The following is a 15195-nucleotide window of genomic DNA, read 5'->3' on the forward strand; positions in this document are numbered from 1 at the left end:
TGCCACTGTATCACAGTAAGAAAGAATACCCATTCTTATGCATACTTAAGCTATCCTTTAACTGGAATGGGGCATGAATAATAGCTAGTATTTATATGACACTTTATAGATAGATATTACCTCATTTGATCTTTAAAGTAGTTCTTAGTCCCATGTTACTCTTCTAGTCCAAGATCTTCATTTTATAAATGAGGAAACACCCAGTATTGGGCCTTTCTAAAGGCCTATTTTTGTAAAAATAACATCTGGTGTTTGATTTCAATTAAATTTGGAATTGTAATGATTAAAGTATATTATATTTGCTTTTCCAGTTTGCTACCAGCTGTGCCTTAAGCCTACAGCCAAAAGTCAGAGATCAGACAGCTAGTAAGTGACTCAGGCAAGAACTGAAGTGTTCCTTAAGCCAAATTGCAACAATGTCCCCAAGAGGATCAATTCATTGTATATTGTATCTGAATCACATGCCTTCAATAAAATAACTGGACAGAAGTTAGTGTGTAGAAATCCTGGGAAAGTTACTTAACCCCAATTGCCTCAGCAAATATATATAGTACCTAGAATTATATTTGACCTAGAAATGTACTATATGCGTATGTGTATGTGTGTGTGTGTATTTTTTGGTTCCTTATAAAGATAATTTGACATTGGTAATAATACTAATTTGCTGAATTGCATGAATCTACTTTTTTACAATGGAGATTCCCTTGGACCTTGCAAGTGTAAATCAGAAGTTAATGGAAATAATTTCAAATTTCTTTTTGAAAGGAAAACACTATTTACCTATAATAAAAGATTATAATTGAATGTGATCCATATCAATTCAACCTCCTAATTTTGCATTATGGAAAGGAATTAAAATTTTATTTTTAGATAAGCTGAGTCAAAGTTGGTGTGATGTTTATTTTACATTTATCCATATTTCATTAGCAAAAAAGTTCTACAAACCTTATATTGGCCATTGTGCAAAGTAATTTTCAAGTACAGAATCAAGTACAGGATTGCTACAGAGGATTTAGCTTTCAGTGGAGGCTTCCTTCAGGCTCTTAATATGTCATGAATAATAACATCTTAGTATACCAGCACATCTTTTCAAGACATTCACATACTTACTAATGGGACTTATGTAAATTTTTATATGTCATCCTTTGAATACTGAAGTTTTATTTATATTCATTAATCTGTCTAATGTATTTTGAATAATTCACAATTTGATTGAGTAGCTATATATCATCAATGGGAGGATTTTTTTTTTTTTTTTTTTTTTTTTTTTGATGGGACCTCTACTTTTAATTGTAAATTGAACTCAGAAAATTCCTGCTATTAGTGAAAGTATTCTGTGCTGTAGTTTAGAATTACTGTGTGGGGGAGAACATTAGTGCAATGATTTCACACAGTGCCTAACACAAAGTAGGCACTTAAAAGTTTGCTAGAGAGTGATTATGGACATTGGAGGCAGCTTGGGATTATCAAAAATGGGGCATGCTATTTTATTGACTTGATGTAATTTAAGCAAATTGCTCTATACTTTTGATTTTTGGTAATAGGAATTCTCTTCAAAATCAGTTTGACAAATTTGACTCTAATTTGCACAAAGTGCTATTGGATATTTAGGGAGATTGACAACAAAGAAGACTGGTCCAAATGGAAGATAAATTTTTAAAAACTTTTTGGAAGGGCCAGGTAGCCTTGTTCCATTTAATTTCTATATAACTGCTTCAAGGAGAAATACTTAGGTTTACAAGAATTAATTCCATTAATTAGAACTATATGCTTTTGCTAACTTCCCTCTCCTTCCTTTTCAAGGTCAACTAGGTGTCACAGTGAATAGAGTGCTAAGGCTGGAGACAGGAAGATCTGAATTTAAATGCCACCTCAGAAGGTTTTAGCTGTGTGACCTGGGCAAGTCACTTAACTTTATTTGCCTCAGTTTCTTTATCTGTAAAATGAGCTAAAGAATGAAACAGCAAACCACTTTTCCCAAGTCTTTGCCAAGAAAATACCATCATGAAGAATTAGACATGACTGAAAATGATGACTTTTTCTTCATGTCATATATTGTAGATTGTCCTAATTTTTAATGTTTATATCTGAAAATGATACAGCCATACAAAAAATAGTACTTCAAGCAAGCTCTCACCTAGGATAATATTACTAAAAACAGAATTGCTTCACAGGAATATTCCGGTAGTTTCATACTTTGCATTTATAAAAATCAGTCTTTTTAAGGCAATATAATTTAGTATAGGCAGCAGAGCATGTAAGCTTTGTTAAAAAAGTTTTTTCCCCCCAAAATATGTACATAGATAATTTTCAACATTTACCTTATAAAACCTTGTGTTCCAAAATTTTTTCCCTCTTTTCCCTCACCCCCTCCCTTAGATGGCAAGTAATCCAATATATGTTAAATATGTACAATTCTTCTATACATGTGCTGCACAAGAAAAATCAGATCAAAAGGGGGGAAAATGAGAAAAAGCAAGCAAACAACAAAAAGAATAAAAATGCTTTGTGGTGAACCACACCCAGTTCCCACATTCCTCTCTTTGGGTGCAGATGACTCTCTTCATCACAAGACTATTGGATATGGTCTCAATCATCTCATTGTTGAAAAAAGCCATGTCCATCATCACAGTCTTGTTGCTGCGTACAATAATCTCCTGGTTCTGCTCACTTAGCATCAGTTCCTTTAAGTTTCCAGGCCTTTTCCGAAATCAGGATGTAAACTCTTTTTTTTTTTCCCTTTCAAATTTATTTATTTATCTATCTATTTATTTATTTATTTTAATTTTTATAATTATAACATTTTCTTTGACAGTATATATGCATAGGTACTCATTTATTTATTTATTTATTTATTTTTTACAATATTATCCCTTTTATTCCCTTCTGTTCCGAATTTTTCCCCTCCTTCCCTCCACCCTCTCCCCTAGATGGCAGTCATTCCCATACATATTAAATATCTTATAGTATATCCTAGGTACAATATATATGTGCAGAACCGAATTTTGTTGTTGTTGTTGCAAAGGAAGGATTGTATTCGGAAGGTAAAAATAATCTGGGAAGAAAAACAAAATGCTCAGTTTACACTCATTTCCCAGTGTTCCTTTTCTGGATGTAGCTGATTCTGTTCATCATTGATCAATTGGAATTGGATTAGCTCTTCTCTATGTTGAAGATATCCACTTCCATCAGAATACATCCTCATACAGTATCATTGTTAAAGTGTATAATGATCCCCTAGTTCTGCTCGTTTCACTCAGCATCAGTTGATGTAAGTCTCTCCAAGCCTCTCTGTATTCCTCCTGTTGGTCATTTCTTACAAAACAATAATATTCCATAACCTTCATATACCATAATTTACCCAACCATTCTCCAATTGATGGACATCCATTCATTTTCCAGTTTCTAGCCATTACAAAAAAAGGGCTGCCACAAACATTTTGGCACATATAGGTTCCTTTCCCTTCTTTAGTATTTCCTTGGGATATTAGCCCAGTAGTAGCACTGCTGGGTCAAAGGGTATGCACAGTTTGATAACTTTTTGGGCATAATTCCAGATTGCTCTCCAGAATGGCTGGATTCTTTCACAACTCCACCAACAATGCATCAGTGTCCCAGTTTTCCCACAGCCCCTCCAACATTCATCGTTATTTGTTCCTGTCATCTTAGCCAATCTGACAGGTGTGTAATGATACCTCAGAGTTGTCTTAATTTGCATTTCTCTGATCAATAGTGATTTGGAACACTTTTTCATATGAGTGGAAATAGCTTAAATTTCATCATCTGAAAATTGTCTGTTCATATCCTTTGACCATTTAGGATGTAAACTCTTAAGACACATATTGTGACCACTATGCTTTACTAGCATGGATCATTTCACAAGAGGCCCAAAAAGATAAAGCAAACAAATGGTAATATGGGTCTAGAGCTCATGTTTCAGAACTGGATAGGAACAGTGTTTATGTACATGTATCTCTTATCCCCATTAGATTTTTAAGTCCTTTTGAGGGTCTCTTTTTTTCTAGAATATAGTTGGCACTACATAATTCATAGTAATTGCTTAATAAATGATTGTTGAATAAATGTACGAATATTCCAGATTATTCCACTTTAAAATCCTATCTTCCTTATCCCCCATTAAGAAAGCAGGGAATCCAAACCTCTTGTAATGAATATAATAGTTAAACAAAACAAATTTCTATATTTTCTATGTCCAAAATTTCTACATTTTAAATCCATCCATCATCTCTCAGGAAGTAGCATAATTATTTTTCAACAGACTTAGTGATTGCATTGGTTTGTTCCTTTCATTTTTTATGGGAAAAGTAGCACGCCATTTTGCTCATCTGCTATAATTTGTTTAGCTGGTTATTTTCCAGTTCTTTGGAAACTACACCAGTTTTTTGAAAACTACAAAAAGATTTGCTAGTAACATTTTTGTACTTATAGATCATTTTCTTTTCATTATCTTTGGGGCTGCATGAGATTGCTAAGTCACAGGTCATATACAACTTAGTGTTTTTTGTGACATAGTTCCATATTGCTCTCCAGTATGGTTGTACTAATTCACAATCCTAACCAACAGTATGTTAATGAGCTTTTTTTGTTGTTGTTGTTGTTTTTTTTTTTTGCAGTGGAGGGGGGGGGGAATCATTTTTTTCCAACCTTATGGGTGTGATGTGGAACTTCTTGAATAACTTTAGTTTGTGTTTCTTTGTTATATATTTGGAACATGTTTTCATATATATATTGATGAATATATTCCTTTTGAAAATTTTTTTTTTAATTCCCTTTTATGGGATTTGTGAACATTTGTGGAATAGTTTTTTCCTTGTATATTTCTTATACATATAATATATTCTTATATATTTTGGAAATAAAGCTTATTCAAAGGTTTCATATACATGATTGAGGGAGGTTTTTTTTTTTTTTTTTTTTAACTGTACTCTTTTTTACTAGATACTATGTTTTTTATCTGTATTCTTTCTGATGAAGTACATATCAACTGTTTTAAGTAATCATAGCATTTCCTACTTCTTTCCCCTAGATGTCTTCAGTGGAACAGTAACTTTTTTACCACTTGAAGAAGAAGAACGTTTACAAGTTAAGAAAAATAATATCTATCAAATTCAGCTTAGACATAACAAAGATGAAGAATGGTAAGAGCCTGTAGAAAAATCCTGTTTTCTGTTTTCTGTTGACTGTTTCTTTATGTAACTTTAAGACCCAGATATGTGAGATACATTGGACTATATCTCTTGGTTTGAACATTCCCTGTCCCTTACCCTTATTTATCTAAGCCTATGTCTCCTTAGATACATACTACCGTGTTTCCCCGATAATAAGACCTATCCTGAAAATAAGACACCCACATACTCTTTAATATTCCGCTAAAATAAGCCCTCCCCCGAAAATAAGCCCTATCGAACTTACTATGAAAACGGTCATCATGGTGATCCCCTGCGCTATATGCTGCGTAGCGGTACCTTCAGTAGCAGCGCCGCCCTCCCCTCCCGGGTGAAACGCACGTCGCTCCGAGCTGCATCCAATCAGAGCTGCAGCAGTGAGCGCGTATCCTCTTCTTCCCTGGTGATTGCTTGCTGGCGCTACTGAGAGCAGCGCCGCGGAGTAGAGCTGAGACAGGACCATCTAAAAACTCGGTAAGTTCAGTAAGCGATGGAGAATAAAATAAGCACTCAGGGGGCATGATGGAGGCTAAAAGGGGCATGATGGAGGCTAAAATGGGCATGATGGAGGATAAAAGGGGCATGATGGATGCTAAAATGGGCATGATGGAGATAAAAGGGGCATGATGGAGGATAAAATAAGCCCTCCTGAAAATAAGCCCTCTGGTGTTTTTTAGTCCCATAAAAATAATAAGACAGTGTCTTATTATCGGGGAAACACGGTATTATATGAGTAAAGTGTTATTTGTATTTGTTTCTAAAACTACTGCCAAATAATTTTTCTTTTGGACTAAATCTGTGATTTTAGACATATAGAACTCAATATAAAAACTTCTTTAGCAATGTAGTTTGTCAGTTCACCAACAAATCATAAGTTGAGAAAGTTGGTAGAAGCTCAGGAAAATATAGTAATTTGTCCATTATCCCATAGCTATTATGTTTTGGATGTAGAACCGGAATCCAGATATTCCTAATTTCAAGTCTGTAATTTTTATATACTATATCATGTTGCCTGTACCCCTTTTTGTATTTAAACTACTGCCAAATAATTTTTCTTTTGGACTAAATCTGTGATTTTAGACATATAGAACTCAATATAAAAACTTCTTTAGCAATGTAGTTTGTCAGTTCACCAACAAATCATAAGTTGAGAAAGTTGGTAGAAGCTCAGGAAAATATAGTAATTTGTCCATTATCCCATAGCTATTATGTTTTGGATGTAGAACCGGAATCCAGATATTCCTAATTTCAAGTCTGTAATTTTTATATACTATATCATGTTGCTTGTGTACCACTTTTTAAAGTCAAGTGACGGTTGGGCATGGAGATAGATGCTTTAGTCTCTGCTTCTGAGGAGGATGAGATTGGCAGATTGCAGAGTTTAGGAGTTCTTTGTAGCAGCAGATTAAATCCTATGGACTATCTTCACTTAAGTCTGGCAGACCAACAAATATGGTAACCCTGAGAGATGGAGGGCCAACAGGTACCTAAGGAAAAGTAAACAGAAACCAGTTGGAAAATTGAAGCAAGTTCACCCAATACATAAGATTGATCCCCAGGAGTTGATTTGGGTAAGAAAGAGTACTCACTTTACAAAATAAAAACAAGCAAACAACAAAAACAATGATAACCCAAATTATTTTTAAAAATTGAATCATACCTTAGTTTTGTTTCCCTAAGGGAAATGCTTGAGGATATAGGCCCAGTCTTATGATACGTTTTTGTATAATCCATAGCTATACTATAATGCTATTTAGCACTATGATTTAGTGCTAAAATAATCACTAAAACCTATGAAGAGGATTGGATTGCCATCCTGATACTTTGATTATGATTTTTGCAGCTGTATGGAGAAAAAAGAAAAGACTAGAAGCATGATACCAATGGGGAGGTTTTTGTAGTAATATGGAAAAAGGACATGAGGATCTGAATAAAGGTCATGAGCATGAGAGTCCAGAGACCCCAGAGAACTCCCTGTGGTAGTAAACCTTCCCTTAGTTATTTTTGTTTTCTTCTTCTAGGGCAAAAATAATCTTATTTTTTTATTTTATGTTTCATATTTATATATCTAACTGAATGTTGTCATCTTGAGAAACAGTATATTTAATCCATTATCCATTTTATTGTCATTGTGCCACTGTTCAAACATTTTTGCAAACTCCTCTTTTGGGACTCCCTTGAGTGACTGAGAACTTTTTTATGGATGGCTGTTCATATTAGCACTTATGGTGCCCCTATTTGACCTGAGCCTAATGGAATGAATACAGCTATCTTACAACAAAAGTGTGTTTTACGAAGCCTGTAGTTAAGTATTCCTCTAATGCCTAATAGTGTGAAGTTGACATTGGACTTTCAAAGACTTTACTAGTTGAATATAAATTCTTTTCAGAAATTACAGAGCTGGGGCAGCTAGGTGGCGCAGTGGATAGAGCACCGACCTTGAATTCAGGAGGACCCGAGTTCAAATCTGGTCTCAGACACTTAACACTTCCTAGCTGTGTGACCCTAGGCAAGTCACTTAACCCCAGCCTCCAAAAAAAAAAAAAAAAAAATTACAGAGCTGGGGAGGCTTTGAATGCCAGTTAGCAATTCTGTATTTGATGACCCAATCTGAGTCAAGCTAAGTTCAGAAACTTATCCCTCATACACACTAACACAGAGGCACAGAGGTAAATATGCATGTGTGTGTGTGTGTGTGTGTGTGTGTGTATATATATGTGTGTGTGTGTGTGTGTGTATAAAAAGAGAGAGTTTATAATATGTATGTCTTTATAACTATATATCTAATTTATATGTATTAATTTATATATGCCTTTCTAGATATGGATATTGTCAGAGAGCTCTACATAAATATATATTAATGTAGCATTTTATGAAGATTATTGGTTAAGGTGAAATGGGTTTTTTCCTGCACGTTAAGGGAGTATCGCCCTTGAAGATGACAGATTTTTTTCAGGGAACTTGACATTTTAATTTCTTTGTAGACCAAATAGTGATGCTTTCAGGTCAGCACACTGAGTTTCCAGTTGGCTTGAGGTATTATATTTTAGCTGCCTTCTATTGATGACTTGATCCTTTATGGGCTCTCCTGAAAAAATAATCAGTAGACAAAAAAATTGAATGATTAGGCACAGCCTGGTATTATTTTAAAGATTGTCCAACTAGGTAATATCATAAGGATGTTCATTAAAGAAAAGAAATTAACAGTACTCCAAGGGGAAAAACTGGCACAGAATCCCAATGGAGAATATGTACTGCTTTTCTATTTTGTTTTCCTCTGTTAGATTTAAAAATAGAAAATAGTAAGCACTGATTCTTGTAATATTCTTCTCTAAAATATAATATTCTCTGGGAGCAGGTTTCTTGGGGGGCTTCTGGAGGCAGCCTTCGTTTCAGTTCAGTGTAATCACCCCAAATGCAGCCAGGAGTTAAAGTCCAAATCCTTTATTGTCTCCTTCAAAGTCTTGTCTCCTTCACTTGAGGCTTGGCTAGTTTTTCTGGAGGCCTTCAGGATCTTGGTTTCAGTGTTCTCCACAGGACAGCCTGCCACCATTTCTTTATCTTTCTTAATTCTGCTGCAGTGCCTTCTCTGGCTTCTGAATTTGCTTGACTGAATCTTGGCTGAGGCTTCTAGTGGGCTTCTCTTTTCTGGCCCTGAGAGCTCCTTCTTATGTGTTCCACACTTGAGTATACACCAATCATTATATTACTAGGAAATCATTATTTGTTGTAGGATTAAATCAATGCTAAACTAGATTTAACCAATGTCTCCTCAATTCCACTCAGTACCTTGTTTCAAGTTCTGGCCCATAACATCTCCTTGTAGGATCAGCTCAATCATACTGAACTATGCTAAATTAAATAACTATTGTCTCTATCAATTGTAAGAATCCTTTGTTTCAAGTATCATAAGTTCTGGCCCATAACAGATTGTTGCTTAGTCCAGAGGATTATGTAACATTTTATAAGCGGTTATTTCTGCTTACTGAGACTTCCAGTCACTTGGCAAAATAAGATTAATACAGATAATTTTTGTACATTGTATTAACATGATAAATGTATTAGAGAATTAGAAGCATGGCTTTGTAAAGTCTGAAGAAGGTGCTGGTCTTTGAGTTGATCTTTAAAAGGTAGTTAAAAAATTGACAGGTAAAAAAAGAGAAGGAGACATTTCAAAGCCTTGGGAATTTTCAAAAGCAGATATAGACACCTACAGAATGTGTATCTATATGATGGGCTTCATAGAGTAGTCTAGTTTGGTGCAATTTAAGAAGCAATAGGAGGTAAAGGACCAGATTGGGCAAGGCTCCATAGAGAAAATATGTGTCCAGGATCCAAATAGTTTTCTTATTTGTGGCAAAATATAAGTTTGTCATGCATAGAATTCTAGAACATACAGGTAACTCTGCTTTGTTGTTGTTGTTTTTCTTTTCTCTTTTTCAAAGGTGCATATCCATATTAGCTTTCTCTCCAAAAAGATGGGATTCAGATGGAGTGATATACCCCAAGTCTTCCTGGCTTGGAAAAGAATTGTTGTCCAAGTTGGCCAAGTGGTCTGTGGAGAATAAGAAAAATGAATTTAAAAGCACTCTGTCACTCATATCACTTATGAAATATAGCCAAATTTATCAAGAACTCAAAAAGAAGTACAAAGAAATGGTTAAGGTAATTCTGATGAAAACCATCTTTTCCTTATCAGATTTGTTTTTCAATGGAAGTCACATAATATGACATTGTAAGTTAAAATTAGTCGTGTAAAATTTCAGATTTCCCACAAATCATAACCAGCAAGTGTAACTGATATTTATAGCATATTCAACAAAGAGGTATGGCAAGGAGCTATGTTGAACTTTGTCAGCTCCCTCTTTATTTTATAAAAACAACATATTACAGTTATTTAGTTCTTTATAATTTGCCAAATTCCTTTATTCTCATTAGCTCTTATAATCCTAATAGCAAATCTAGAACAAGGCAGAAGAAGTATTATATTTTTCCAATTTTATAAATAAGGAAACTGAGATTCAGTGACACTTAAGATCACATGATTTAAGTAGGAGAAGTCATTCTAGAACCCTTAGTTGAGGGCATTTTCTTCTACTCTGTGCTATCTCTAGTGTGCATTCAATGATGATACTTTCTATTTAACATTTTCTGTAACTGTTTTAGTACTTCATCTCCCCTGTCACTGTCCCCACATGTCAAATTTGTTTCCAACTCTTACTTTTTTTCCCTGTGTAAAATCTCTCCATTCTCACACCACAATCCTAGTTTATAGGCTGTTGTCATCTCTCATCCAGACTATTGCAGCAGCTTTCTAACTTGGTTCTTTTTCAACTCTTCCCTCACTACATTATTCTTCCCCTTTAGTGGCCAAAGTGATTTTTCTAAAATGTAGTCCAGACCATGTCTCTCCTCTTCTCAGGAAGCTGTAGTGGCTTCCTGTTACCTTCAGGGTCAAATATAAACTGTTCTTTTTGGTCTTTAAAACTAGTTATAATGTGACCTTTTTCTATCTTTCCAGTCTTTTCACATTTTACTGCCCTCCATGCACTCTGTGACCCATCTACATGGGTCCTTCTTTAACAGAACTTTTGTCTCCAGTCTCTTTGGCTTTGCATTGGGATGTTCTCTGGGCTTGGAATATTGTTCCTCTTTTCTCCTGTCTCTTAAAATGCTTGGCTTTCTTTAAGACTTAGCTCAGTGCTTACCTTCTAGCAGGTTCCTTTCTTGGTATCCTCAGCTACCAATGACTACCCTTTCAGATGGCTTTTTGTCTACTCTGTATAAATCTTTTTTATACCTAGTTCTTTACATTCTGTTTCTCTAGAATGGAGTATACAGTCTGTGATGGAAGAAGTGGTTTGTCTTCTTTCCTCATGTCTTCTTCACTTAGCACATGCCTGGAATATTATAAACAACTCAATATATGCTTGTTGAATTACTGTAGGATTCTTTGAGAATATATAGCATTTGAAGCTATACTCATTGTAAAAATGACTAGTAGTTGGTAGTTTATTCTAATCTTATAATAGAAAAAGAAGTACCTAAAAAGTATCGTATCATTGTTAGGCAAATCTGATATAATTATTCTTTATTCTCAATTCATTTTCTGAACTATGTGTTTATGATAGAATCTGTTTCCTTCAGAGAAGAATAATATTAGTCAAGATAGCTATCTTTATTTGTATAGTACCAGATGGAATTTTTTATAAGCTAGGTAAGTCAGTAGTATATAATAATATGGAATAAATTTATGGGAACACATTTTCTCTCCTATGTCATTCATTTTATCATCTCTCAACCCTTAAAAATCCCAATGTGCTGTGCCAAACCATCAAAGAATTATTTTATAGTACTAGAACAAATAATCATAAAATTCATCTGAAATAACAAAAGCTCAAGAATATCAAGAGAATCAGCAAAAACAAAATGGGAAGGAAGGCAGCCTAGCAGTTCTATATTTGTAACTATATTACAAAACTATAATCTTCAGAACAGTGTTAGGTTACTGCAATACATTAGTTACCTCATACACCATAGTGATCTAAAGTTTGATAAACTCAAAAATCCAAGGTTTAGGGGTAAGAGCTCAGCATTTGGCAAAAATTTTTGGGAAAACTGGAAAGTAGTTTGACAGAAACTAGGGATAGATCAATATCTCAGTGAATACCAAAGTAAGGTTAAAATGGATGAATGATTAGATTAGATAAAGGGTGATATCATTAAATTAGGGGAATATAGAAAGTATAAACTGATGCAAAGTGAAGTAGGCTTGACTAGGAGAATATCATACACAGTAACAGTAATATAGTAATGATGATCAACTGTGAAAAGACTTAGCTGTTTTGATCAACACAATGATCCAAGATAATTCTAGAACAGTGGTCCTCAAACTTTTTAAATAGGGGGCTAGTTCACTGTCCCTCAGACTGTTGGAGGGCCAGACTATAGTTAAAACAAAAACTCACACTCTGTCTCTGCTCCTCAACCCATTTGCCATAACCCGGGGGCTGCATAAACGTCCTCAGAGGGCTGCATCTGGCCCGGGGGCCGTAGTTTGAGAACCCCTATTCTAGAAGATTCACAATGAAAAATGTTATTTATCTTTAGAGAGATACTGGGTGAACTTTGAATGCAAATTAAAACATAACTTTTTTTTTTTTCCTTTTTGTGTTTCTTGTTTTATTTTTTTTTTCCTGTTTTGTTTAGTAACATAACTAGAGTGGAAATATGTATTGCATGTCTCCACATATATAATCTGTATCATATTGCTTGCCTCCTCAAGGAGAGGTTAATGGCAGGAATGAAGGAGAGAATTTAGAATTGAAATTTTTAAAAAATAATTACTAAATTTTTTGTTCCAATGAAAACCATTTTTAAAAGCCTTAAAATTTATTATTTAATTTTTTCCAGGTATGGCCTGAAGTAACAGATCCTGAAAAGTTTGTGTATGAAGATGTTGCTATTGCTACTTATCTATTGGTAAGAACTTATTTAATCTAAATGAATTCCCAGGAGCCAAAAACTTCAATAGCTAATTTCTGCAAAAATGAAGAAAGGCATCAAATCTGGCAATTAGGATTGGCTTACTTTTCCTAGCAGGCTGAATTTGTTTTAGATGGAATTTTGCTTGAAGTAAAACCACTAATCTTTGAGTATGTTAAAATGTGTTTGAATTTCTACATGTGTGCTTGAAATATCACACCAATCATGTTTGTACCAGAAAGCTAACATCAGAGGATGCTTTTTTATAGATCCTTTAGAGATGACTTAATGATATTCTATATAAATGGATATTTACTGCAATTAGTATAAGCAGAAAGAAATTCAGTGACTGCTCATTTTCTACCTGTTGCCATCAGAAATTTTTAGTATATACATATGTATATACACATAAAATTCAGATGTTTAAATTTCCAAGTAAAGTTGTGGAAAGAACTTTTGCCCTATATTCTTATTTTTTCTTTTCTTTTTTTCCCTCTGAGGCAGTTGGGGTTAAATGTAGATATTACTCTGTTATTTTATATTTCATGTCTTCTCTTTTCTCTATGTTCCCTTGTTCTTGGCAATTTAGCCCCAAGGTACCTCTCCTCTCTTACCTACTTTAGATTAATTGTCTCAATTTAAGAGTTACTTCATGATTCAAGACAATTCCAATAGGCTTATGATGGAAAGAGCCATCTATATCCAGAGAGAGAACTATAGATAATGAATGTCTATCAAAAGCATAGTATTTTCACCATTGTGGTTTTATTTATTTGCTTGGTTTTTTTACCCTTTTACCTTTTCCCCTTTTGATCTGATTTTTTTTTTTTTTTTTTTTTTTTTTTTTTTTTTTTTGGTTAGGCATAGCATGATGAATATGGAAATATGTTTAGAAGAATTGTACATGTTTAACCTATATTGGATTGCTTGCTGTCTTGTGGGAGGGAAAAAAGGTGGGGACAGGGAGAAAAATTTAGAACACAAGGTTTTGCAGAGGTAAAATAAAATATTATTAAAAGAAAAAAGTTACCTCATATTTTTGAAAAGGTATAAACTTTAAAATTTTAATATTTTAGGAACTCATATAAGTCTTTATCCAGTATTTTCTTAGAAATTCCTATGCTCAATTCTTAGCTTAGATGTGTCACATTCTTGGAGTACTTATCCCAGACTATAATGATGTTTATTTTGTAAATTTGCCAAGAACTTCACTGTGTTTTATTTTACATTCTATCATCTTTATTTTATCTTAAAACAGTATTCTATATCATTGTACTATGATTATGTTATGCCTTGTGATCTATGCTAAGGAATTTGAACTATTTAAATCAGTTTTTCTTTTCAGTTTTATTCAAACAGATATTTTTTATCCTAGAATTGATTTGACTTGGAGAGAGTTGATTTGAAACTGTTTTTCTTCTCCCTCTTTGTTTAGGTTCTTTGGGAAGAAGAACGAGCTGAGAAGGGAATAACTGAAAAACAGTCCTTTGTCGACTTAGGATGTGGCAATGGTCTCCTTGTTCATATCTTAAGTAATGAAGGGGTAAAATATATTATTTTAAAAACATGCTATTATATTTTAAATTGTTTTGTAATTACCTTTATTATAAAGAATTAAGCTCAAGGTTCATTTGAATTTGTTCCATTAATAGAAATATAGAGTAATTCTGAATTAATCTAACTATTGAAAAAGTGAAGGGCCTAAAACTCTTAATTGAGGGAACAGTTAATGAAATGACCATTTTTAGGCAAAGAAAGTATACGATGTACTTCCCTTTTCTCCTCCCTCTTTCACTTCTCTCTTTTTTCTTTTTTCCTCCTCTTTCTTCCTTTCTTCCTCTCTCCCTTTTTTCCTTCTTTCCTTCCATCCCCTTTTCTTCCTTTCTTTCCTCCCCTTCCTCTTTCCTTCCTAGAGCTTTAACTGCTTACTTACTCTATAATTCCAGGTTCCCTTTATTCTTGCCCTCAAGAAAATGATACAAGAGACAGCTAGGTGGCACAGTGGATAGAGCACCAGCTCTGAAGTCAGGAAGACTTGAGTTCAATCTGGTCTCAGACATTTAACACTTCCTAGCTGTGTGACCTTGGGCAAGTCACTTAACCCCAGTTGTCTCAGCCCCTCCCCCCCAAAAAAAAAACCAAACATAATACAAGACTCATTTAATCAGTTTGGTAGCCTACAACTAATTAGTTTGCCATTCACTTAAAATACTTTAATAAATAGATGGCTATATTTTGCAGTATAGCATTTGTGAATAAAGGTAGAAAGTGTATATTAATGAGAAAACATAGTACCACTCTTTAAGTTATGAAAAGGCATTCAGTGAGGACAGAAAAGGTACAAGACTGAAAATCATCAGAGTTAATCATTAGGATCTGATCAGCCAAGTGACTTCTGTTTCTTTCACATCTATTCATGTTCATGAGAATAGATTGGTGCCTCAGTCTTTGTTGATAGTGATTGTGCCATATGAAATAATTAGTTAGAATACTCTTTCTGGTAGTTCTGGTAGTCTTAATTTTT

General features: G+C 34.1%; 1 protein-coding gene across 1 annotated transcript in view; it reads left to right on the top strand.

Annotated features, from left to right (window-relative positions):
- Nucleotides 1–15195, top strand: part of TRMT44 (tRNA methyltransferase 44 homolog) — a 42550-nt gene that overhangs the window by 2840 nt on the left and 24515 nt on the right. Inside the window, exons 2-5 of the mRNA XM_074276867.1 lie at nucleotides 5048–5159; nucleotides 9632–9851; nucleotides 12600–12668; nucleotides 14107–14214. Coding sequence (XP_074132968.1) covers nucleotides 5048–5159; nucleotides 9632–9851; nucleotides 12600–12668; nucleotides 14107–14214 — 509 coding nt within the window. The remainder of the gene's footprint in view (nucleotides 1–5047; nucleotides 5160–9631; nucleotides 9852–12599; nucleotides 12669–14106; nucleotides 14215–15195) is intronic.

Source organism: Sminthopsis crassicaudata, chromosome 6, assembly GCF_048593235.1.
Source record: "Sminthopsis crassicaudata isolate SCR6 chromosome 6, ASM4859323v1, whole genome shotgun sequence".
In the NCBI taxonomy this organism is placed as follows: Eukaryota; Metazoa; Chordata; class Mammalia; order Dasyuromorphia; family Dasyuridae; genus Sminthopsis; species Sminthopsis crassicaudata.